The sequence below is a fragment of the Colobus angolensis genome, unplaced genomic scaffold, assembly GCF_000951035.1.
Source record: "Colobus angolensis palliatus isolate OR3802 unplaced genomic scaffold, Cang.pa_1.0 Scaffold58, whole genome shotgun sequence".
NCBI classification, from domain to species: domain Eukaryota; kingdom Metazoa; phylum Chordata; class Mammalia; order Primates; family Cercopithecidae; genus Colobus; species Colobus angolensis.
The window spans coordinates 387784-414817 of record NW_012119376.1 but is presented as its reverse complement, the minus strand read 5'-3'; the positions used below and the strand labels follow the sequence as shown (position 1 = coordinate 414817).

Here is a 27034-nt window from a genome sequence, read left to right as displayed (position 1 = left end):
TTTACAATTGTGAGTAATTTTTTTCTTTTGTTCAAGAAACATTTTTTTTTTTTTTTTTTTGAGACAGAGTTTCACTCTTGTTGCCCAGGCTGGAGGGCAGTGGTGTGGCCTGGGCTCACTGTAACCTCCACCTCCCAGGTTCAAGCGATTCACCTGCCTCAGCCTCCTGAGTAGCTGGGATTACAGGTGCCTGCCACCACACCCGGCTAATTTTTGTATTTTTAGTAGAGATAGGGGTTCACCATGTTGGCCAGGCTAGTCTTGAACTCCTGACCTCAGGTGATCCACCTGCCTTGGCCTCCCAAAATGCTGGGATTACAGGTGTGAACTTGGCCTTTAAAAAACAAACTAAATAATGTTTCTCTCCTGTTTTTCCTACTAACTATATAGTTGTATTTTTGACATTTAAATCAGATCGTGGAATTTATTTTAAAGAGTGAGGCAGCCTCTTGCCCACTCTTTGCTCCATACCCCTCACCAATTGGTCTAATATGATTTTTTTTGGATTATTTTATTTTATTTTATTTTTGAAGTTTCAACTCCAACAGTTTTTGAATTCCTAGATATACTCACATTCAAATGAAATTATTAGTGATTAAAGAGAATGTGTAGCACTAGATACACGATGTGTGAAATGGCTTTTTGTCTAATTTAAACTTTTTCATGCTTTAGGAGGTCTGGTCTTGTTGGATTGAACTGCTTCACTATTTGGATCTTGAAACCACCTGGTTAAACACTTTGGAAGAGCGGATGAAGAGCACAGAGGTCCTGCCTGAGAAGACGGACGCTGTCAACAAAGCCCTGGAGGTTGGAACCCGCGATCTCCATGGCATTTCTCTGTTGTGATGAGGCCACACGTATATTACAATGAGGAATGTAATGCTTTATGCAGGCAAATGCATTTGCTTCCTCAGTCGTTTTCAATGTCACTTGCATTTTCTTTCATAGCCTGAAGTGTTTATGCAATCATGTGTATTTAGATTATTGGTGACCCACTATATCAGCCTCAAGATGTGGTTAACTGTTTCACAATTCATAAATTTTAGACATGTTGAAGCACTCTAGTGGTTTTCCAGTTTATTTTACTAGGCCCTGGACAAAGCTCTGCCATATGTTATTAGGACAACTGCTCTCTTGTTTTGTCAACAAGTTATTTTTACTCACTAAATACAGCACTGACGGTTTACAGGGGCTTCCTGTCTCTTACCTTCAGATGTTAGAAGTTAAAAGACAGTGGTTGAGGCATGGGATCTTGTCATAGGAGCTTATCTTCAAGCCTGGACTTTGAACCCGTTGAGGACAGGAAATGTACCCGACACCTTGTTATTCCTCTGTTCCCACCACAGTGTGTAGCACACGTTAATTTAATAACCGTTTCTTAAATGAAATACAATGCAAAGGGGGTGGGTCTGCTTAACAAAAAAAGAAATGGGAAGGGGTAGATATGCTTTTAAAAATGTCTTGGTAGGTACCATGTGGGAACTGAGTGGACAAATGGGTTGAAGGTCAGAAATGAGTAAAATGTGGCACTTACATTCTAGGAGATGGATGCTGTGCTAGAGAAAAGATGTCACTTCTCAAATACAGCAGAGTGAGAGACAGAGTGAATGAAAAATATGAAAACTTAATTTTTTTTTCCTAATGTAAGAGTGAATACGTGTACATGCTAGAAATATGGAAAATAAAGAAAAGTATAAAGCAAACTCTAAGATAAACATTTTAAAATGGTTTGTAGATTTCTTCCTAACTACTGTCTTTTACGTATGCATACTAGATGGTAGTATATTGGATCAAAGGCTTTGGGATCTTTTATTTACTTATTTATTTTTTTATTTGAGACAGAATCTCTCTATGTTGACCAGGCTAGAGTGCAATTGTGTGATTTTGGCTCACTGCAACCTCTGCCTCCTGAGTTCGAGCAATTCTCGTGCCTCAGCCTCCTGAGTAGCTGAGATCGCAGGCGTGTGCCACCACCCCAGCTAATTTTGTATTTTTGGTAGGGACGGGGTTTTACCATGTTGGCCAAGCTGTTCTCATACTCCTGACCTCAAGTGATCCGCCTTCCTCGGCCTCCCAAAGTGCTAGGATTAGAGGTGTGAGCCATCGCGCTTGGCCAGGCTTTGGGGTCTTAAAGGCTTTAGAGCCATGTTGATGTCTTAGCTCTTCTTTTGACTGTGTGTATGTTATTTAATATATTTGACTGTGTGTATGTTAGGCAAGTTATTTAACCTTTCTGAGCTTCAGTTTTCCCATCTGTAAACTGGGAATGCTATTTAGCCCATATGGTTAATTAGATTTATGTATATAAAAAGTGTTTATATAAAACAATGCCTCTTATTCTGCATATATTGTAGGAAAATGAGTACTTATTTTTAGTAACATAATTAATAGAAGTTGAGATAATTTTGTTTGCATAGTACTGTCTCCACCTTTAAACTTTGTTTCATATCATAAGCATTTCCTTGTATAATTAATAATTATTTTTAACTTTTTATTATTCATTTATTTATTGTTTAGAGACATGGTCTCGCTCTGTTGCCCAGGCTGGATTCCAGTGGTATGATAGCTCACTGCAACCTTGAACTCCTGGGCTCAAGTGATCCTCCTGTCTCACCCTCCCATAATTAATAATAGTTGAAATTGTTTTTGTGAAATTATATCACATGTGCTAATTGCTCATTTTTATGCATTTTTTAATACCGTGATGGATATTTTTGTGAATTAGTAATTTACTTAATTTTTGGTCCTGTTCCTTAGGTAGATATTTAGAAAATAGAATTACTTGTTTAACAAATAGACATTTTGAGGATCCTTGATATATTTTGCCTTAGTAAATGCATTATTATTTTTTTCCCCATCTCCATTCCAGTCTCTGGAATCTGTTCTGCGCCACCCGGCAGATAATCGCACTCAGATTCGAGAACTTGGCCAGACTCTGATCGATGGGGGGATCCTGGATGATATAATCAGTGAGAAACTGGAGGCTTTCAATAGCCGATATGAAGATCTAAGTCACCTGGTGAGAGTTGGGACATGCATGGGTGTTGATTAGGTATTGATGAAGTGGAGCTGGCCCTAAGCTCCATATCACAGAGCTTTAATGTTGGGGAAATCTTTAATGTTGGTTAAAGTTGGTAACCAGTGCTTACAGGGGCATTGAGGGTATTGAAATACTCACTAGGGAAGAATAGATCTAACACTCTAAGGCAGAATTTGATGATTAAAAAAATTATTTTTGAGATGATTTCTACTTGTAAACTATTTAATTTTCATTAAGGATCATATGATAGCTGTATATAAGAACAGCAACTCATACTATCCTAGTAAATATTAGGGCCATGATATTTGACATAAGCTGCAAAGCCATAGTCTCTTAGTTCATATCTAGGTTATAACATAGATATTTGTATCACAAATTAGAGAAAGAGCACTTCTTTTATAGGAAGGTTGGGTATGAATATTAGGTGCTTCCAAACACATATTAAATGATAACTGTGGATGTTCAGCCCATGAATAACATCAAGTTTAAACCAAAAGTGCAGTAAATAGTAGTTCAATATGTATGTACACCTATAGAATTTGTTTTAGGCTTTGGAAAAAAAGAGACTCTGATGTTTATGTATTAATAGACATTTTTCTTATGTTTTATATTCTTATTGGCAGACATTGCTGATTCCTAAAAATGCTTTAAAATTATAATAAATAGCAAATTTTTATCTTCTGTTTAATACATCTTTTGGGAAACCTTTACATTTTTGTATTTCGACATTGTATATAGAAAGAAGTAATGATTAGTAATTCAGCTGCATGGTACATAAGATCCTAGTGGGACATTTTCACTGTTATCATTAGTAATTATTATTTATTTATAAAGAAGGCTAAAGTCTTGGACGAAAGCTTTTATAGTCTTTTCTTAATGGCCAGAATATATATATATATTCTGCTATTTCTGTTTGTGTTGGGCAACTAATGATTCAATTTGTCCTCTGTGCAGGCAGAGAGCAAGCAGATTTCTTTGGAAAAGCAACTCCAGGTCCTGCGGGAAACTGACCAGATGCTTCAAGTCTTGCAAGAGAGCTTGGGGGAGCTGGACAAACAGCTCACCACGTACCTGACTGACAGGATAGATGCTTTCCAAGTTCCACAGGAAGCTCAGGTATTGCCATGTATTTGAGGGCTTCTGAGCTGTAAAGAGAGCTTATGTAGTTGCCTCCTCAACTATAAGAGAACCCCTCCTACCATCCAAAACCGAGAGTCAATGGGAAAGATTGACTTACTTACAGGGCAGCATTGGGTTTTGGAGTTCTCTTGCTTTCTGTGTGAGACTCTGGCAAAAGTCCTATATATTTAATTAAATTAAATTTATTTATATATTTATATGAGACAGAGTCTCACTATGTCACCCAGGCTGGAGTGCAGTGGCACGGTCTTGGCTCCCTGCAACCTCTGCCTCCTGGGCTCAAGTGATTCTCCTGCCTCAGCCTCCCAAATAACTGGGACTACAAGTGTGCACCACCAGGCCTGGCTAATTTTTTGTGTTTTTAGTAGGGATGGAGTTTCGCAATATTGGCCAGGCTGGTCTTGAACTCCTGACCTCAAGTGATCTGCCTGCCTCGGCCTCCCAATAATTTTTGTATTTTTAGTAGAGACAGGGTTTTGCCATACTGGCCAGGCTAGTCTTAAACTCCTGACCTCAGGTGATCCGCCTTCCTCAGCCTCCCAAAATACTGGGATTACAGGTGTGAGCCACTGTGCCTGGCTGAAAAGTCCTATATATTTTAAATTGTAGTTTTCTTAGCTGTGAAGTTGGGACAATTCCTTCCTTATAAACAAGTTGTGCACATTAGAAATGACAAATGCAAAGACCTTAGCGTGGGCATCACGTACAATAGTCATACCATGCAGTGGGCCATATTATTATTATGCAAAAAATTATTATTATTATTATTATTATTTAGATGGATTCTCACTCTGTCACCCAGGCTGGAGTGCAGTGGCATGATCTCAGCTCACTGCGAACTCTGCCCCACGGGTTCAAGTGATTCTCCTGCCTCAGCCTCCTGAGGAGCTGGGATTACAGGTGCCTGCCACTGCGCATGGCTAATTTTTGTATTTTTAGTAGAGATGGGGTTTCACCATCTTGGCCAGGCTGATCTTGAACTCTTGACCTCATGATCCACCCGCCTTGGCCTCCCAAAGTGCTGGGATTACAGGCGTGAGCCACTGCTCCTGGCCTACAAAAACTTATTAAAGCTTCTGTGGAGGTCAACATTATGTAAAATACAATATCATGTATGACACAACGATATAGAACTTTTGTATTGTCTCTTTTTATACTTAAGAAAACAAAAGGTCATCCTTTCCCCTTTCCAATCTCTTTGTAGAAAATTCAAGCAGAGATCTCAGCCCATGAGCTAACCCTAGAGGAGTTGAGAAGAAATATGCGTTCTCAGCCCCCGGCTTCCCCAGAGAGTAGGACTGCCAGAGGAGGAAGTCAGATGGATGTGCTACAGGTAAAGAGGGCCAGGAGCTTCCTTTTACTTTTCAACATGTTGGGAATTTTTTTTTAGAAAAGAGAATTGATTACTTGGGCACCACTGATATTCTTTATGATGTAAACCATGGGATGGGAGTGATGTATTGAAGGTTGCATCCCAGGACAGCAGAAACAAATTGTTGCATGGATGGAAAAATATTAAATCTGATTTTGATAATTGAGTTGAGAAACAGGAGAGTGAGCCAGATTTAGAAGTTAGCTTTATATAGACTTTTTCTTTAATGTATTGTGTGGCTGATAATGTGGGCAGGCTGAGCATGAATTGGATGCAGCATCATTTAGTTCTTTCATGGTCGATATGACATTGACTTTCACTCTGAATTTGTGATGAAGGGCATTTTGAGTTCTAGGTTCCTGAACGATCTTTTTACATGAAGTTTTAGTTCCAGTGAGGCCAGCTTTATCTAAATTTCTTATCCAAATCCATTACTTCTGAGATTGAGACACTGAGTGTTGTAATTTTTGACACTGGGCTATGCAGTTCACTTAGGCAATAGGGTATCCTCACCAAGTTTCATTAGGATTTTTTTTTTTTTGGTCATATTACTGAATTTTTTTTTTTTTGTTTGGTGCTTTATGGTACAAATTTTTAGTAGTATGTGTTATGCTCATGATGAGAGAGATAATCATCCTGATGGGAATTGCATATTTTCATTTTTGCAAACAGAGGAAACTCCGAGAGGTATCCACAAAGTTCCAGCTTTTCCAGAAGCCTGCTAACTTCGAACAGCGCATGCTGGACTGCAAGCGTGTGCTGGATGGCGTGAAAGCAGAACTTCATGTTCTGGATGTGAAGGACGTAGACCCTGATGTCATACAGACCCACCTGGACAAGTGTATGGTGAGGCTGTTGGGTGATTGGCACATGTAGTGGCTTTTTCAGCAGCTGTTATGGCTTGGTCTAGCAAGTACATGCCTAGTGTATCCAATGATCACTAGTCTAGAGTGTGCTAAACATAAGGACTGATGATGGAAAACATGTTAAAAAATAAGAAATGTGATCTTTCCCTCCAAAGACATTAGAAGAGATAAGAGAGATAGTGGAGGACACTACAATAGACATGTATATAACATGATGACAAACAAAAACCAAAGCAAAAGAAACATGTCTTAATCACCATGTGAAGTTAGGAAGGCTTCAGCAGAATGTGACTAATAAGCAAAGTTTTCAAGGATAAATTTGAGTTAGCTAGAAGAACCATACTTACAATGGATATCATAAAAATTCCATTTTCTAGGAAAATAGAAGTTCAAATAGAAATTTAAACCTTAAGATAGGAAAGAAGAAATGATACATAAGGCCTTATTACTTTTTTAGTCTTGAACTTTATAATTCAATTGAATAGAAATTTAAAAATAAAGTAGCTAAAGGGACACAATCTTAGAATTAGTGTTCTGCCTGAGAATCACAAAACTTAAGATGAGACTCTTTAGGATAGGAGAGGTATAGGGTCAGTTCTTTGTGCTTTTCAAAACGAAGGATAACTTTTAATATATATGTGCATGTATATAAGTATTTATTTGATTATTGTGACATAATGGTAATCAGAGAAAGTGCTGTCCTTGACTTCATGGAACATAGTTCAGGGGTCTGTTACATGACAGCATCCTGTGAGATGTTGAAATGATGATGTATGGTGTCAAGAGAAGCTGTTTAGAATAAAGCTTTTTGGTTTCAGGTAACTAGAATGACAATGGCTCTGAATTTGACCTACAGGACTCCGATTTCTTTTTTTGTATTTAAATTTATTTTAATTTTTAATTTTTGAAGACTTTTAGGTTCAGGAAGTACATGTGCACATTTGATACATGGATATATTGTATGATGCTGAGGTTTGGGCTTCTATTGAACCCATCACCCAAATAATAAATGTAGTACCCAATTGGTGGTTTTTCAGCTTTTGCCCCTTTTCTCCTTCCCATCTTTTGGAGTCCCAGTGTCTTTGCTTTTCATCTTTATGTGCATGTGTATCCATCGTTTAACTCCCACTTATAAGTGAGAACATGTAGTATTTGGTTTTCTGTTTCTACGTTAATTTACTTAGGATAATGGCCTTGAGCTGCATCCATGCTGCTGCAAAGGACATGATTTCATTTTTTCTGGCTATGTAGTATTCTGTGGTGTATTTGTACACATTTTCTTTATCCATTCCCCCATTCATGGGCACCTAGGTTGATGACATGTCTTTGCTATTGTAAGTAGTGGTGTGATAAACATGGGAGTGCATATGTTTTTTTGGTAGAACAGTTATTCTCCTTTACATATATACCCAGTAATAGCATTTCTGGGTTGAATAATAATTCTATGTTTAGTTCTTTGAGATATTTCCAAACTGCTTTCCCCAGGGGCTGAACTGATTTACAATCCTACCAACAGCGTATGGTGTTCCCTTTTCTCTAGAGCCTTGCCAGCATCTGTTGTTTTTTGACTCTTTACTGATAGTCATTCTGTATGAGACAGTGTCTTATTGTGGTTTTGATTTGCCTCAGAAATCTGTTTACTTATAATCATATACAGCTTGATATATCGAGTTTTGTATTTTTTATTATACAAATAATATATGCTCAGTGTGGTAGACTTAGTACTTCCGAGAAATAGGAATAAATGTTAACAATTCCAAATCCAACAGACAGCAGTAGCCGGTGTTGGCTTTTTTTAGTCATAACATGCAAGATTTTTTTAAATGTAATTTTAATTGTGATAAACATTCTGTTTTTAGTCCTAATGTTTTCCCATTTTATGTAGCAAAAATGTTTATATTATCAAGTACTTTCATAAACATTTAAAACAGTTGTCTGAGATTTTAAAAGAATGAGCATCAACTCTATTAGTTTATTTTCTTAGATTTGAAGAAGTTATTACAAGCTTGATTTCATTTGACTCGACCTTCAGACCAAATCTGAGAAAGATGATGGCCTCTGATCGCTATAGTTAGGTCTTGGCTGTCAGTCTGCGTAAGCTGTGTTCTGACATGATGCCAGTTGGCAAGTTGTCACCACAGTGTGTAATTTGTCTTTTTCTTTGTTTGTTTTAAAGAAACTGTATAAAACTTTGAGTGAAGTCAAACTTGAAGTGGAAACTGTAATTAAAACAGGAAGACATATTGTCCAGAAACAACAAACGGACAACCCAAAAGGGATGGATGAGCAGCTGACTTCCCTGAAGGTCCTTTACAATGACCTGGGCGCACAGGTAAGGAGAGCAGGCCCACAACTCATTCCTCTCTCTCTCTCTCTCTCTCTCTCTCTCTCTCTCACTCGCTGTCTCTCTCTCTCTCTTTCTCTCTCATGTATTTTTAAATTTCACTTTTTGGAAAATGCTTGTTTGAAAATCATGAGATTCATATGTGTTTTCAATTTATTGTAATAATTTTTGTTATATTTCTTTAAATGTACGTGCTAATATTACAGTGATTCATAGTTACACAGAAATTTATTTTTGGCTAGGCACAGTGGCTCATGCCTGTAATCCCAGCTCTTTGGGAGGCCAAGGCGGGTAATGGCTTGAGCCCAGGGGTTTGAGACCAGCCTGGGCAACATGATGAAACCTTGTCTCTACAAAAAAATACAAATGAAAACCTCCAAAAACAAAACAAATTTCAAAAAAAAAAAAAAAGCCATGGTGGTGCATACCTGTAGTCCTAGCTACCTGGGAGGCTGAGGTGGGATGGTTGCTTGAACCTGGCAGGCAGAGGTTGCAGTGAGCTGAGATCACACCACTACACTCCAGCCTAGGCAGCAGAGTGAGACACTCTTTCAAAAAATTTTATTTTTAATATTTAATTCAAGCTAATAGTTATACTTTCAATGGCTACTGACATTCCATAAGTTATTCTAAGGAAACTACAAGTAATATACGTTCATTGTGGTAGACTTAGTACTTCAACGAAATACAAGGGAAACAATAAATGTTAATAATTCCAAATTTCAATGGGAAGCAGTAGCCAGTGTTGGCTTTTTTTCTAGTCATAACATGTAAGTTTTTTCTAAGTGTAATTTTAATTGTGATAAACATTCTGCTTTTAGTCCTAATGTTTTCCCATTTCATGTAGGAAAAATGGGAAATAATAGTCCCTGTAAAAACTCAAGTTATTGTCTTTAGATTTCTAAATAGTCTACTGAGAAATGTTAAAACATCAGGGCTCTAGTAAATAACCAGTGGCAAGAAGTTCACATTAATCTACCAGGGTTTGAAATCCTGCCAAGAAATATCTCTAATTTGGGCATTTTAGTAAATCCATGCAGGAGTTGTTGAGCATTTGCTGTGAGTGACTGAATCTTTGTCCTGAAAACAGGAGAGCAAAGAATGTGTGGAAGTGTGAAACCTTAATAGGTAATATTGGAAAACCATGTTTGATGGTATTTTGGATCCTTCTTCAGTTAGGAAATATTAACTACTTCCAGTTCAGGTAATATTGAAGTTTCTACATAAGCCCAGAGAAAAACAGCTGAAATTTTGTTTTCAGTTGAAATCAGAATGACCGGTTTATGCTTTTTGATCTTACTTACGCAAGTTTAAATTGTTGATGTGGTACATTTTGATGCATTACATGTCTGAAACGCATACCTTAGAGCTTCTTTTTGGAATTATACAGCTGGTTATTCATTAAATATTGTTATATTTATTCACTGGGCATTTTATGAATGGAATGGCATTGCTGGTTTTTGCACTATTTCTCCAATTGTGACTATAATTTTAGTATTAATTGATTTTATCATTTAAAGTTTCACTCAATTGAGACTTTACTCTGTGTTGGGAATTATACAGTGCGGAGAGTGTGAGGAAAAAGAGACAGTGAGGAAAAAGGAGACAGTGAGGAAAAAGATAAATTATCTCTTTGTCTAATGGAACTTAGGGTAGTGAAAGAGGAAAATATTGAGTAGTTACATGAAATGATGTTACAGTATCAGTCTGAAGAGTTATGAAGAATGTACATGGTTCTTTAACAGTATAGGTAAAGAGGGATTTCACCCAGTCTTGGGTTAGGAAGGCTTCCCTGAGGAGGTGATGCATAAGCTGAGATTCGAAGTCTGGGTAGGAGTAACCTGGGTGAAACTAGAGGAGATTTCAAGACTGATAAAACAGTATATATAAAGGCTCTAAGGCAGGAGGCAGTGTGGCACATTTATGTGGCTAGAACAAAGAGAGCCAGTGTGGGGAACATGGTGTTAGGGAAACAGGATGAGACGAATTCCTGCCAATGTCATAGAGTTTGTGTTACAGATTTAAATCTGTGTCTTAAGCAGTTATTGCACAGTTTTTAGTAGGGAAATCACATATGCAGATATGTCTTTTAAAGGATTACTCACTGCAGTTTGGAAGAAGAATTGGAGAGAGGCTGGAGTGGATGTGAGACCAGTTAGGAAATCATTGCTCTACTCTTGGTGAAAGATGGTCATACCTTCAACTAGGATGGACAGTGGAGATGGAGTGAGGGAACTGATTTCAGACATATGTAGGAAGTGAAATCAACAGGACTTGGTGCAGAAGAAGAGATGAAGGATGACTCCTTGGTTTCTGGCTTGATGATGTGGATAGTATGGTCATTGAGATGGGTGCTGTAAGAAAAGATAGAGGGCCAGGAGCAGTGGCTCACACCAGTAATCCCAGCACTTTGGGAGGCTGAGGGGGCAGATCACCTGAGGTCAGGAGTTCGAGACCAGCCTGGCCAGCATGGTGGAACCCCGTCTCTACTAAAAATACAAAAATAAATAAATAAAATAAAAAAAAAATAACTGGGTGTGGTGGTGTGTGCCTATAATCCCAGATACTCGGGAGGCTGAGGCAGAAGAATTGTTTGAACCTAGGAGGAAGAATCGCTTGAACCTAGGAGGTAGAAGTTGCAGTGAGTTGAGATCACACCACTGCACTCCAGCCTGGGCAACAAGAGTGAAAATTTCATCAAAAAAAAAAAAAAAAAAAAAGGGGAGGTGTGCAGAAATCACAGGTATGTACTGGACATGTAGACCTTTTTTTTTTTTGGTATGTAGTCTTGCTCTGTTGCCCGGGCTGGAGTGCAGTGGTGCAATCTCGGCTCACTGCAAGCTCTACCTCCCAGGTTCAAGCAATTCTCCTGCCTCAGCCTCTGGAGTAGCTGGGACTACAGGTGCATGCCCCCATGCCTGGCTAAATTTTGTATTTAGTAGAGATGGGGTTTCACCGTGTTGCCCAGGCTGGTCGCGAACTCCTGAGCTAAGGCAGTCCGCCCATCCAGCCTCCCAAAGTGCTGGGATTATAGGCATGAGCCACCGCACCTGGCTGGACATGTTGACATTTTAAGTACCTTTGAGAATGTTAATTGGAAATGTCGGGTACTCACATGATTATTCAGGTCTGGAGAATATATCTGGACTGAAGAGGTGGATTTTATGAGTCATCTGCATAGAGGTGGTAATTAAAGTAATCAGGGATGATAGATTGTCTAGGAACAGGATATAGTGAAAGAAGAGGGCCCTCGACCAGGTCTTAGGAATTATATCACTTAGTAAGAAATCTGAGGAAGATGAGCTTGCAAAAGAAGCTAACGTAAGTAGCAAGAAGTGGTAGGCACACAGGCGAGTGCTAGGTCTGGGAAGCCAGGGGATCAGTTGCCATGGGGTCAGTATTGAACTTAGCAAGGGCAGTGTCTGAGGAGTGATGGAGGTAGAAGCCAGAATGGCATGGCTCAATCCAAAGATTGTACCACCCTGACCTTGGCCTTAACAGAGTTTTTTTTTTTTTTTTTTTTTTGAGATAGAATCTCACTCTGTTGCCAGACTGGAGTGCACTGGCACAATCTCGGCTCACTGCAACCTCTGACTCCCTGGTTTAAGCAGTTCTACTGCCTCAGCCTCCTGAGTAGCTGCGATTATAGGCATGCGCCCCCACATTTGGATAATTTTTGTATTTTTAGTAGAGGCGGGGTTTCACCATGTTGGTCAGGCTGGTCTCGAACTCCTGACATTGTGATCTGCCTGCCTCAGCCTCCCAAAGTGCGCCCTGCCGGTCTTAACCTCGTTAAGTTTTGTTTTCGTTATCCATAAAGTAGAAAGAGATTTTGTGAATTTTTATTGCATACATGTGTAAGATTCCTTAGCACAACACAGAAGCTGCATTAAGAGCTTGGTAAATGTTAGTTAAGTTCATTTGCTTTCTGTCAACAACAATAAGAGCGAAATATTAATAAGGTTTAGGGTGCATAGTAATGTACTGTATTTTAAGTTTATTTGGTTAATTATAAAACATGTAATTGTGAAAGTGGTGACATTTTCCCCTCAGATTGCTATAATACAGTATTTTTTAAACAAACTCCTTTGTGGAGAGGATTCTAAGATATTGTCTGTTCAAAATTATAATAGATACTATTTAGTGATTTTTAACTTTGTTTCAGCCCTTGTTATGTGTGTTTTTCTCACTTAATACTCATAACAGTCTTTCTTTTCTTTTTTTTTGAGATGGGGTCTTCCTCTGTTGACCAGGCTGGAGTGCAGTGGCAGGATCACGCCTCACTGCAGCCCCGGCCTCTAGGGCTCAAGCGATTCTCCCACCTCAGCCTTCTGAGTAGCTGGAACTACAGGCACACACCACCACACTAGATAATTTTTTGTATTTTTTGTAGAGACAAGGTCTTGTCATGTTTCCCAGGCTGGTCTCAAACTCTTGGACTCAAGAGATTTGCCTGCCTCAGCCTCCCAAAGTGCTGAGATTATAGGCATGAGCCACTGCGCCCATCCTCATACCAATATTTTGAGGGCTACATCTCTACAAATGTCACTTAGGAAATTAATGATAGAGCTAAGATGAAAACCTAGGATTGCCTGGCCCTTAACTACTACAGTATATTGCCTCCTTGCAGAAATGCAAGCTTAGAGGATTCTAAGGTGCTACAGACAAAGGTTATGTATGTCTTGGGGGTTATATATGAATCAGTTTGCATCTTTAGTTAACATCCTGATTCATTCCCATTTATGTTCATTCCCGTCTCACGCTCAGTCTCACCCTGTCTCTCTCTCCGTCTCAGGTGACAGAAGGAAAACAGGATCTGGAAAGAGCATCACAGTTGGCCCGGAAAATGAAGAAAGAGGCTGCTTCTCTCTCTGAGTGGCTTTCTGCCACTGAAGCTGAATTGGTGCAGAAGTCCACTTCAGAAGGTCTGCTTGGTGACTTGGATACAGAAATTTCCTGGGCTAAAGTAAGTTGCAGTTCAGATGAAACACCAGCATGATGCCAGTGTAATGTGACATTTGTTCTGGGCGATCTGGGTGGATACCATGACCCTCCATTTCATGTTAAATCTAGCGTTTTCTTTTTTTGCATTGTTTATCCACTTCTCTGTCCTAAGAAAACATATTTTTAAAACAATGATTATATTTTATTTTGTTTATAATTTCTACTTTTAGATTAAGGGGTACATGTATAGGTCTGTTACATGGACATATTGTGTGATGCTGAGGTTTAGGGTATGAATGATTCCATCACCCAGGTAGTAAGCATAGTACCCACTAGGTAGTTTTTCAGCTGATGCCTCCCTCTGTTTCTCTCCCCTCTGCTAGTCCCCATTGTCTATCGTTCCCATCTTTATGGCCGTGCATACCCAATGTTTAGCACCCACTTGTAAGTGAGAACATGTGGCATTTGATTTTCCATTCCTGCATTAATTTACTTAGGATAATGGCCTCCAGCTGCATCCATGTTGCTGCAGAGGAAATTTCATTCTTTTTTATGGCTGTGTAGTATTTTTTTTCATGTGTTGTGGGCTGCTAGTATGTCTTTAGTGAAGTGTCTATTCATTTTCTTTGCCCATTTTTTAATAGGATTATTTGTAAAACAGTTCATTCAATAAGATATTTTTATCTTGATTCCAAAAGCATTACATTCATGGATCATCAAGGCCTTTATAGGTATTATGTTAATATAGTACTTAAAAGCCTAATTCGCCATCTTCAAAATCAATGACACATATTTACAGAGTATTTACAAAGAATTGTGCTGACTTTAATTCTTCTTCAATAACATTTTAAAACCAATAACTAACCTTTCTATTGCAAACTTACAGATGTAAAGAACATAGGAATAGAATTTTAAAAAATCATTACATGAGTTTTCTTTAGCTCTATACTTTGAAATCACAGAGATTAGAAAGTTGATTTGCCGGTTCTGGCTTCTGCAGTAGACAAATTATTTGCAGTAGACAACGAATTGAATGGAACATGAGTAGTTCTTTTAACAAGGCATTCTGTTTTCCTAACTCTTTCCTGAGAAAGAAGCAAGTATACTAGTGGGAAATGCTGATTATAAATTATCAATACTGTGATCATTTATAATCAATCAATACTGATGTTGATATAAAGCCACAAGTATCAGTTTCACATCCTCTACAGCTCTACACATGTTTGCTGTGGGCCTTGAGGAGAAGGCGCTGAGAGGTTGTGGGATGATACAACTCCTGCTTACTTTGAATGTTCTATGGAGATGACAGATGGGGGAAAGTTAAGATAGTAGACACTGGAAAGACTATTCTCAGTTTAGAAAAAAGCTCATGAACAGCGTGATCATGCCATGAGCTGTGTGAGTGTGACGGAAGTGAAGAAAGGAATGTATGATGGAAATGAACATTGCAAGTCATCGGTGTGTTGTGGATGAATGCAAAACAAAGACACCAAACTTTATTTTTGTTAAATTTAAGTTTTTCAAGGAAATATTATCTTCCTCGTGCAGTACACTTTGAAAATAATTACCTTTTTATTAGTAACATAAGTAATAGAAGATATTTGAATGAAATTTGCCTAGTGTAATAAAAAAAAAGAAGCAAAAATCACCTATACTTAGACAATACTGTTATTTTTTTCATTTTTTGGGGCACATATCGATGTGCACATGCAAAAGCATGTATTTAAAAATAAATTTTGTTGTAACTAGCATTTATTGACCTTCTTTTAAAAACTTACATCTTTAACATTTTTCTTTACCTATACTTGTTTTTGTATAGCATATTAAAGATATGTGTAGTATTTCATTCTTAATGTTTTTATTCTCTCATTTCTCTATTTATGTCCATTTAAATTATTACCATTTTCTCTGTTATAGATAATGCTGTGATGAATATACTAAACCATAGCATGCATTCATAATTATTTCCTGAGGATAAATTCTTAACCCTAAAATTATTGGTCAAGGGACACGAATATATCCATTTTTAAGTCTGATACAAATTATGCAATTGTCCTTCAGAAATCATGCACCCACCACCTGAGAATGAGAATTTCTACTTAACGTCATGTTTTGGTTATTTAATTAGAACATTTTTTCACTAGTTTATAAGTCTTCTATAGCTCCTTTAAAAATACTGCTTTTTCCTCTAATTCTGACCATTTTTTAAAATCACCAAATTGGTCTTTTAATTTGGAACTTTTTATCTGTTCTGATTATCAATGCTTAGTGAGTTGTGTTTGATTGCAAAAAAATTGTTTTATTACTATAGCTTCCTTTTTTGTTTTTTTAAGCTTTCTTCTTTGGAAAGAAAGTAAACCCTTCTGAATATTTTTTAATCAACAAAATCCATCTTTTTCTTCATTATTTCTGCCTTTAGTGCTTAGAAAGACCACTTCTACTCCAGGTGCATTTAATTATTTACTTATTTTTTTCCACTAGCTCTTTTTTTTTTTTTTAATTGTTATACTTTAAGTTCTGGGATACATGTGCGGAACGTGCAGGTTTGTTACATAGGTAATACATATGCCATGGTCGTTTGCTGCACTTGTCAACCCGTCATCTACATTAGGTATTTCTCCTAATGCTATCCCTCCCCTAACCCCCCACCCCCTGACAGGCCCCAGTGTGTGACGTTCACCTCCCTGTGTCCATGTGTTGTCATTGTTCAACTCCCACTTATGAGTGAGAACATGTGGTGTTTGGTTTTCTGTTCCTATGTTAGTTTGCTGAGGATGATGGTTTCCAACTTCATCCAGGTCCCTGCAAAGGACATGAACTCACATTTTTAATGGCTACATAATGGCTACATAGTATCCTGTGGTATATATGTGCCACATTTTCTTTATCCAGTCTAACATAGATGGGCATTTGGATTGGTTCCAAGTCTTTGCTATTGTGAATAGTGCTGCAATAAACATACGTGTGCATGTCCTTAGAGTAGAATGATTTATAATCCTTCGGGTATATACCCAGTAATGGGATTTCTGGGTCAAGTGGTATTTCTGGTTCTAGATCCTTGAGGGATCACCACACTGTCTCCCACAATGGTTGAACTAATTTACACTCCCACCAACAGTGTAAAAGCATTCCTATTTCTCCACATCCTCTCCAGCATCTGTTGCTTCTTGACTTTTTAATGATCACCATTCTACCTGGCATGAGGTGGTATCTCATTGTGGTTTTGATTTGCACTTCTCTAATGACCAGTGATGATGAACTTTTTTTCATATGTTTGTTGGCCACATAAATGTCTTCTTTTGAGAAGTGCCTGTTCATATCCTTCATCTAATTTTTGATGGGGTTGTTTGTTTTTTTCTTGTAAATTTGTTGAAGTTCTTCGTACATTCTGGATATTAGCCCTTTGTCAGATGGATAGATTGCAAAAACGTTCTCCCATTCTCTAGGTTGCCTGTTCACTATGATGGTACTTTCTTTTGCTCTGCAAAAGCTCTTTCGTTTATAGATCTTATTTGTCAATTTTGGCTTTTGTTGCCTTTGCTTTTGGTGTTTTAATCATGAAGTCTTTGCTCATGCCGGTGTCCTGAATGGTGTTGCCATTTAAGTCTTTAATCCATCTTGAGTTAATTTTTGTATAAGGTGTAAGGAAGGGGTCCAGTTGCAGTTTTCTCCTTATGGCCAGCCTGTTTTCCCAATACCTTTTATTAAATAGGGAATCCTTTCCCCATTGCTTGTTTTTGTCAGGTTTGTCAAAGATCAGTGAGTTATAGATGTGTGGTGTTATTTCTGAGGCTTCTGTTCTGTTCCATTGGTCTATATATCTGTTTTGTTACCAGTACTATGCTGTTTTGGTTACTGTAGCCTGATAGTGTAGTTTGAAGTCAGGTAGCGTGATGCCTCCAGCTTTGTTCTTTTTGCTTAGAATTGTCTTGGCTATATGGACTCTTTTTAGTTCCATATGAAATTTAAAGTAGTTGGTTTCTACTTCTGTGAAGAAATTCGATGGTAGCTTGATGAGAATAGCATTGAATCTGAAAATTACTTTGGGCAGTATGGCCATTTTCACGATATTGATTCTTCCTATCCATTAGCATGGAATGCTTTTCCATTTGTTTGTGTCCTCTCTTATTTCTTTGAGCAGTGGTTTGTAGTTCTCCTTGAAGAGGTCCTTCACATCCCTTGTAAGTTGGATTCCTAGCTATATAATTCTCTTTGTAGCAATTGTGAATGGGAGTTCACTCATGATTTGGCTTTCTGTTTCTCTGTTATTGGTGTATAGGAATGCTTGTGATTTTTGCACATTGATTTTGTATCCTGAGACTTTGCTGAAATTGGTTATCAACTTAAGGAGTTTTTGGGCTGAGACAATGGGGTTTTCTAAATATATAATCATGTCATCTGCAAACCAAGACAATTTGACTTTTTCTCTTCCTGTTTGAATACCCTTTATTTCTTTCCCTTGCCTGATTGCCCTGGTCAAAACTTCCAATACTGTGTAAATAGCAGTGGTGAGAGAGGGCATCTTTGTCTTGTGCCGGTTTTCAAAAGGAATGCTTTCAGCTTTTGCCCATTCAATATGATATTGGCTGTGGGTTTGTCATAAATAGCTCTTAATATTTTGAGATATGTTCAATCAATACCTAATTTATTGAGTGTTTTTTAGCATTAAGGAGTGTTGAATTTTATTAAAGGCCTTTTCTGCATCTATTGAGATAATCATGTGGTTTGTGTCATTGGTTCTGCTTATGTGATGGATTACATTTATTGATTTGCATGTGGATTATGTTAATTGATTTGCGTTGAACTAGCCTTGCATACCAGAGATGAAGCCGACTTGATTGTGTTGGATATGCTTTTTGATATGCTGCTGGATTTGGTTTGCCAGTATGTTATTGAGGATTATCGCATTGATGTTCATCAGGGATACTGGCCTCAAATTTTCTGTTTTTCTGTGGTGTCTCTGCCAGGTTTTGGCATCAGGATGATGCTGGCCTCATAAAATGAGTCAGGGAGGAGTCCCTCTTTTTCTATTGTTTGGAATAGTTTCAGAAGGAATGGTACTAGCTCCTTTCTGTACCTGTGGTAGAATTCAGCTGTGAATCCATCTGATCCTGGGCTTTTGTTGGTTGGTAGGCTATTAGTTACTGCCTCAATTTCAGAACTTGTTGTTTGTCTATTCAACGATTCAAATTCTTCCTGGTTTAGTCTTGTGAGGGTGTATGTGTCCAGGAATTTACCCATTTCTTCTACATTTTCTAGTTCATTTTTATAGAGGTGCTTATAGAATTCTGTGATGGTAGTTTTTATTTCTGTGGGATCTTAGGTGATATCCCCTTTCTTTTTTGTGTGTGTGTGTCTATTTGATTCTTCTCTCTTTTCTACTTTATTAGTCTGGCTAATGGCTTATCTATTTTGTTAATCTTTTCAAAAAACCAGCTCCTGAGTTCATTGATTTTTTTTTAAGGGTTTTTTTGTGTCTGTGTCTCCTTCAGTTCTGCTCTGCTCTTACTTATTTCTTGTCTTCTGCTAACTTTTGAATTTGTTTGCTCTTGCTTCTCTACTTCTTTTAATTGTGATATTAGGGTGTTGATTTTAGATCTTTCTAGCTTTCTCATGTGGGCAGCTAATGCTATAAATTTCCCTCTAAATACTACTTTAGCTGTGTCCCAGAGATTCTGTTATGTTGTGTCTTTGTTCCTATTGGTTTCAAGGAATTTATTTGTTTTTGCCTTAATCTTGTTATTTACCCAGAAGTCATTCAGGAGCAGGTTGTGCAGTTTCCATGCAGTTGTGCAGTTTTGAGTGAGTTTCTTAATCCTGAGTTCTAATTTGATTGTGCTGTGTACTGAGAGACTGTTTGTGATGATTTTTGTTCTTTTGCATTTGCTGAGGAGTGTTTTACTTCCAATTATGTGGTCAATTTTAGGATAAGTGTGATGTGGTACTGAGAAGAATGTATATTCTGTTGATTTGGGGTGGGGAGTTCTGTAGATGTCTATTAGGTCCACTTGGTCTAGAGCTGAGTTCAAGTCCTGAATATTCTTTTTAGTTTTCTGTCTCACTGATCTATCTAATATTGACAGTTGGGTGTTAAAGTCTCCTCCTATTATTGTGTGGAAGTCTAAGTCTCTTTGTAGGTCTCTAAGAACTTGCTTTATGAATCTGGGTGCTCCTATATCGGGTGCTTATATATTTAGGATAGCTCTTCTTGTTGCATTGATCCCTTTACCATTATGTAATGCCCTTCTTTGTCTTTTTTGATCTTTGTTGGTTTAAAGTCTGTTTTATTAGAGACTAGGATTACAAGTCCTGCATTTTTTTTTTTTTTTTTTTTTTTGCTTTCCATTTGTTTGGTAAATATTCCTCCATCCCTTTATTTTGAGCCTATGTGTATCTTTGCACAAGAAATGGGTCTCCTGAATATAGCATTCTGATGGGTCTTGGCTCTTTACCAGTTTAGCCCTCTGTGTCTTTTAATTGGGGCATTTAGCCCATTTACATTTAAGGTTAATATTGTTATGTATGAATTCGATCCTGTCATTATGATGTTAGCTGGTTATTTTGCCCATTAGTTGATGCAGTTTCTTCATAGTGTCCATGGTCTTTACATTTTGGTATGTTTTTGCAGTGGCTGGTACTTGTTTTTCATTTCCGTATTTAGCACTTCCTTCCTTCTTATGAGGCAGGCCTAGTAGTGACAAAGTATTTCAGCATTTGCTTGTCTGTAAAGGATTTTATTTCTCCTTTGCTTATGAAGTTTAGATCAGCTGAATATGAAATTTTGGGTTGAAAATTCTTTTCTTTAAGAATGTTGAATGTTGGCCCCCATTCTCTTCTGGCTTGTAGGTTTTCTGCAAAGACATCTGCTGCGAGTTTGATGGGCTTCTCTTTGTGGGTAACCTGACCTTTCTCTCTGGCTGTCCTTAACATTTTTTCCTTCATTTCAACCTTGGTAAGTCTGATGATTGTGTGTCTTGGAGTTGCTCTTCTCAAGGAGTATCTTTGTGGTGTTCTCTGTATTTCCTGAAGTTGATTGTTGGCCTGTCTTGCTAGGTTGGGGAAGTTCTCCTGGATAATATCTTGAAGTGTGTTTTCCAACTTGGTTCCATTCTCCTTGTCACTTTTGGGTACACCAATCAGATGTAGGTTTGGTCTTTTCACATAGTCTCATATGTTTTGGAGGCTTTGTTTGTTCATTTTCATTCCTTTTTCTCTAATCTTATCTTCACACTTCATTTTATTAAGTTGACCTTCAATCTCTGATGTCCTTTCTTCCCACTTGATTGATTCAGCTATTGATACTTGTGTATGCTTCACAAAGTTCTCGTGCTGTGTTTTTCAGCTTCATCAGGTCATTTATATTCTTCTCTAAATTGGTTATTCTAGTTAGCAGTTTCTGTAACCTTTTATCAAGGTTCTTAGCTTTTTTGCATTGGGTTAGAACATGCTCCTTTAGCTTGGAGGAGTTTGTTATTACCCACTTTCTGAAGCCTACTTCTGTCAATTCATCAAACTCATTCTCCATCCAGTTTTGTTCCCTTGCTGGCAAGGAGTTCTGATTCTTTGCAGAAGGAGAGGCATCCTGGTTTTTGGAATTTTCAGCATTTTTGAGCTGGTTTTTCCTCATCTTTGTGGATTTATCTACCTTTGATCTTTGATGTTGGTGACCTTTGAATGGGGTTTTTGCATGGCCATTCTTTGTGTTGATGCTAATGTTGTTGATTTCTGTTTGTTATTTTTCCTTCTAACAGTCAGGTCCCTCCATTGCAGGCCTGCTGAACTTTGCTGGAGGTCCACTCCAGACCCTGTTTTCCTGGGTATCAGCATTGGAAGATGCAGAACAGCAAAGATTGCTCCCTGCTCCTTCATCTGGAAGCTTCATTCCAGAGGAGTACTGGCCAGATACCAGCTGGAGCTCTCCTGTATTAGGTGTCTGTTGACCCCTGCTGGGCAGTGTCTCCCAGTCAGGAGGCACGGGAGTCAGGGACCCACTTGAGGAAGCAGTCTGTCCCTTAGCAGAGCTCAAGTGCTATGCTGGGAGATCTGCTGCTCTCTTCAGAGCCAGCAGGCAGGAACATTTAAGTCTGCTGAAGCTGTGCCCACAGCTGTCCTTTCCCCCAGGTGCTCTGTCCCAGGAAAATGGGAATTTTATCTATAAGCCCTAGCTGGGGCTGCTGCCCTTCTTTCAGAGATGCCCTGCCCAGAGAGTAGGAATCTAGAGAGACAGTCTGGCTACAGCAGCTTTTCTGAGCTGTGGTGAGTTCTGCCCAGTTTGAACTTTCAGGAGGCTTTGTTTACACTGTGAGGGGAGACTGCCTACTCAAGCCTCAGTAATGGTGGATGTCCCTCTCCCCACCAAGCTCCAGCATTCCAAGTTGACTTCAGACTGCTGTGCTGGCAGCAGGAATTTCCAGCCATTGGATCTTAGCTTGCTGGGCTCCATGGGGGTGGGATCTGCTGAGCTAGACCACTTAGCTCCCTGGCTTCAGTCTCCTTTCCCGGGGCATGAACGGTTCTGTCTTGCTGATGTTCCAGGCGCCACTGGGGTATGAAAAAAAAACTGCTGCAGCTAGCTCAGTGTCTCCCCAATCGGCCACCCAGTTTTGTGCTTGAAACCCAGGGCCCTAGTGGTGTAGGCACCTGAGGGAATCTCTGGGTCTGTGGGTTGCAAAGACCTTGGGAAAAGTGTAATGTCTTGGCTGGATAGCACCGTCCCTCACAGCACAGTCCCTCATGGCTTCCCTTGGCCAGGGGAGGGAGTTCCCCAACCCCTTGTGCTTCCCTGGTGAAGTGACACCCTCCATGGACTGAACCCACTGTCTAACCAGTTCCAGTGAGATGAACCAAGTACCTCAGTTGGAAATGCAGAAATCACCTGCGTTCTGTGGTGGTCTTGCTGGGAGCTGCAGACTGGAGCTGTTCCTATTTGGCCATCTTGCCAGCTACCTCCCCTACTAGCTCTTTCATAGTTTCATCTTTTTATCTTTAATGCATTAGTCTTTCTGGAATTTAGGGAATTTATGGTATATTTCATGAGGTAAGGCTCTAACCTTCTTTCCAAAAGGATAACCAATTATCTCAGCACTATTGGTTGAGTAATTAACCTTGTCCCCACGGATTTGACATGCTAAGTTCATATATTCTTATTTTCCTGTTTCCTTTCATTGTTTTCTGCTCCACTGATCTGACCCTGTGAAATGTACCAGTGTTTAGAGTGTTTAGCCATGTTTTATAGTAAATTTTAACTGCAGTTAATGGATTCCCTCTCTTTATGCTTTATTTTTGGTAGGTATCCTATATGAACTTTAGAATTTTTATTGTTAAATTCTTAAATTCTACTGGAAATTTTGATTTGAATTGCCTTAAATTCATACATTTGTTTAGTGCAGAATTGCTATGTTTGTTATATTAATTCTATTTGGTAACATACGTTCTCATTTTTCTCCCAAATTCTTTCACATTCCTACATAATGTTTTGATTTTTTTCTTTACAAATATTATTCATGTATGCACAGTTTATTCCTACATATCTATTTTTATTGCTATGTAAAAATATACTTTTCCTTTTTTTACAGAGTGCTTATTGTTGGTACATAGGTGATACTGATTTTATATACTTAATTTTTAAACATCCACGGTCTTGTACTTATAAATTCAATTCGTTTTCAGCTGATTCTCATAGCTTTTTTAGGTAAAGACTGAAAGCAATGAAAAATTTGTTTCTTTTGGAATAATATGCTCTTAAGTTTCCATTTAATCTTATTTCAGAATTGAAATAATGATGATATATACAAGACACAAATCCACAGCACATTCTCTTCATTAGAGTAAATCAAATGAAAAATTAGTATGTATTAATAACATAACCACCATCTTTTTATTATTGTCTTTTCATATTTAAGAAACATGCAGATTTCACAGCATTTTGATGTTTTTGCACTTAAATATTATGTAAAATTATTTTCAATGCAAAACTTAAATAATATTTTCATTTCTGAATATTGTTTTTATTCCATAACTTAAATATCACTATTTTCAATGTAATCTTTTTTACTATAAAAAAGATGTGTACTATTTAGATGTAATTACTTGTAGTTCATTTTTTTTTATAGTTCTTAAACGCTACTCTAGTCAATCAGTATATACCCACTGAAGAAATGAAAGATTCTTATTAATAATTGTTGAGAGCATGGCTATTGGGTATCCTTTATTCCCCCACCCCCTCCACTAGAAAAGAACATTGGAAAGTTGTATTTCAGTTCCTTCATAAATATACCAGTAATTGACATGGCCAAGTGAATGTTTACACCTGGACTCACTTGTGAATTTGTAATTGGTATGCTTTCCAAGGTGTGATTTAATGTATAAATATAAACTTGAGTTCCTTAAAATTATTGGTTTAAATGTTGATTTAAAAAATGATCATTAATAGTAGCAGTAGGGTAGATACATGCATATGCTTTTTGACTGAAAGAGCTTTGTAGTTTTAATTGTGGAGCTCGTACTCTCTCTATAATTCTGTGACTATACATTTTGCCTGGTGAAACTTATGAATGTGCCAATCACTTTATCATCATACTATCCAGAGTATTATCTTTGCACTTATGACAGTTGTAAGACCAAAGCTTCGACTTGCTGTTCTCTTGTGAATTACTTATATGAAATGTTTTTTTTGTAATGTTTATTTGAGATATTATATGTGAAATCAGCCAGCTATAAAATATTACCCTTGCAAGTACCTATAGTACACATTGATAGTTTCCTTTGGTAATCTAGGTGATAAATGCATTGTGAATTTTTTTAAGTTTTGAGTTCTAGGATCCTTCTGCTTTGCCAGCTTGTAGTTACTGAAAATGAAATTGTGCCTTTACATTTAGAGTGATGATGAAGGTAATTGGCATTCGTATGTAATAAATGGATTTATATTTAAATAAATGAAATAATTGCTTTCCCAGAGCTGAGTGCATTAACACTCATTGGTATTTGCTGAATTACACATTTTGTTTTTCATTTGGAACTTAAAAATTCTCACTATGTTAATAAGTTTAGGAATTTTGTAAACTTTGTCATTGTAAATTAGGGAGTCATGGATTACTTTGTATATGTGGCAGAAAAGTTTTTAATAATTTAAGGTTGTATACACTTTTGTAATATTCTGAAGGATCAAGTATGTCTTGGTGTTTTTATTTTCTAGAATGTTCTGAAGGGTCTGGAAAAGAGAAAAGTTGATTTAAATACCATCACAGAGAGTAGTGCTGCCCTGCAAAACTTAATTGAGGGCAGCGAGCCTATTTTAGAAGAGAAGCTCTGCGTCCTTAATGCTGGGTGGAGCCGAGTTCGTACTTGGACTGAAGATTGGTGCAATACCTTGATGGTATGTCTCAGGAAAAAGTTAATTATGATATCTTCTCCTCTCTTCTAGTTATTTTTGAAATGAGTACAACTTTGATTAAATTTCAAGTCCTATTTACTGTGTGTCACAGTAATATTTTGCTTGTGAATTAATTTCATTAGACTAGGTTTTGTTTTTTCTTTGAAAAACAATGTTTCTAAAATATTCATGATCTACATGGAATTAGGTACTTTCATATTTTAGTAAATGCACCTTATTTGTTTCATTTTAATGATTTCATATTGTATTTAATTTTCATACTATCAGAAGCTATTTTTATATATAATCTTTATAGTGTTTGAATAATGGCATACTGGTTAAGAGCACAGGCTCTAGCATCTGATGGCCTATGTAAAATTTTTCACTACTAGCTCGGTAACATTGGTCAAGTTACTTAAACATTCTCTAAACCTCAATTCTTTAATTTGTAAAATGGACATTATTGTATCTGTCTCATACAGTTTTGCAATGATTGGTTATGAGCCTTAAACATGTAGTGCTCTTAAATAACCAATTAAATAACCAAAACAACCAATTTTAGATTTTGCTATAATTATAATTATTAAATATTATATATGTGTTAGTCTTTGGTTATGCCACTACTCTGTAAATTATCTCATGGAAATAGTCATTTAATTTTTATAGTGTTTTTACGTTCCTATGATACTAACTGTGAATATATGGCCACCCCACCCTCCCCTGCTGAGGAAGGCATTGTTATTTATATATATATTTTTAAATTCTGAAATTCTAATAAAATATATATAATTAAAAATATATATTTTTTTAATTCTGAAATACCTGAGATAGGACTTTTATCAAATTTATAGAATTACTAGCTAATGGATAGAGACATCAAGCATACATTATTGTGTGTTTGAATATTTATTTAAATTCATCAGGATGTGTAGGACAGTGAAGAGCATGGAGTTTGCTCTTGATCTCTAACAGATTTATATCCACAGTCCATGACTTATTATCTGTTTAACCTTAGCTAAGTTACTTAATGTTACTAAGCTTAAATTTCCATATATAGAGAATGAGAACAAAAGTATATACCTAACAGAGTTGTTAAATATTGAATATAATAGTGAATATGAGATTCTTGGCTCATAGAATATGCTCATTAAATATTTTATATATTAATTTTTAATTACTAGCTTTATTTCACATTCTCATGGCCCTTATTTCTGTATTCTTCTGTCTATACCTTTCAAACTCTCCATTCAAGCAGTATCTTTCTAATGCTGTTAGAACATTTGATTTACCTGCTTGAAAGGGGTAAACAAGTCTGGTGGTCATCAGTTCTTCCTACTTAGGATCCAGATCACTGTTGATATTTTCTCATATCATCTATTAGTTCACATTTTCTTTTTTTTAATGTTTATTTTAAATTCAGGGGCACAAGTGCAAGTTTGTTTTCTTTTATTTTTATGTCTCTTATTTGTTCACTTTTTTTTTTTTTTTGAGGCTGGCTGTCACTCTGTCACCCATGCTGGAGTGCAGTGGTATGATCACGGGTCACTACAACCTCGACCTCCCCAGGCTCAGGTGATCCTTCCACCTCAGCCTTGCGTGTAGCTGGGACTACAGGCATGTGCCACCACACCTGGCTAATTTTTCTATTTGTTTTTAGAGATGGGGTTTCACCATGTTGTCCAGGCTGGTCTTGAATTCCTGAGGTCAAGTGATCCTCCCATCAGGACCTCCCAAAGTACTGGATAACAGGCGTGAGCCACCATACACAGCCTACATTTTCTTTTTTCAACTATTTTTCATATTCTAGATTAATAATTTCTTTCTTTGTAAAAACTTTTACTGTCTAAGCATTTTCCAGTTTCTTTTATCCCACAACATATAATTGCTAAATGTTAATTTCATCATAAGCCTCCTTACCCTTTTCGGTCACACTCTAACTTCTTGCCTTAGATTAACT

The 27034-nt window shown here is 37.4% G+C and overlaps 1 protein-coding gene across 1 annotated transcript in view; it reads left to right on the top strand.

Moving 5' to 3' along the window:
* Positions 1-27034, top strand: part of UTRN (utrophin) — a 608259-nt gene that overhangs the window by 206855 nt on the left and 374370 nt on the right. The window contains exons 28-35 of the mRNA XM_011962010.1: positions 673-807; positions 2870-3019; positions 3995-4156; positions 5385-5513; positions 6225-6398; positions 8595-8750; positions 13558-13728; positions 24901-25080. Of these exons, the coding sequence (XP_011817400.1) occupies positions 673-807; positions 2870-3019; positions 3995-4156; positions 5385-5513; positions 6225-6398; positions 8595-8750; positions 13558-13728; positions 24901-25080 (1257 nt within the window). The remainder of the gene's footprint in view (positions 1-672; positions 808-2869; positions 3020-3994; positions 4157-5384; positions 5514-6224; positions 6399-8594; positions 8751-13557; positions 13729-24900; positions 25081-27034) is intronic.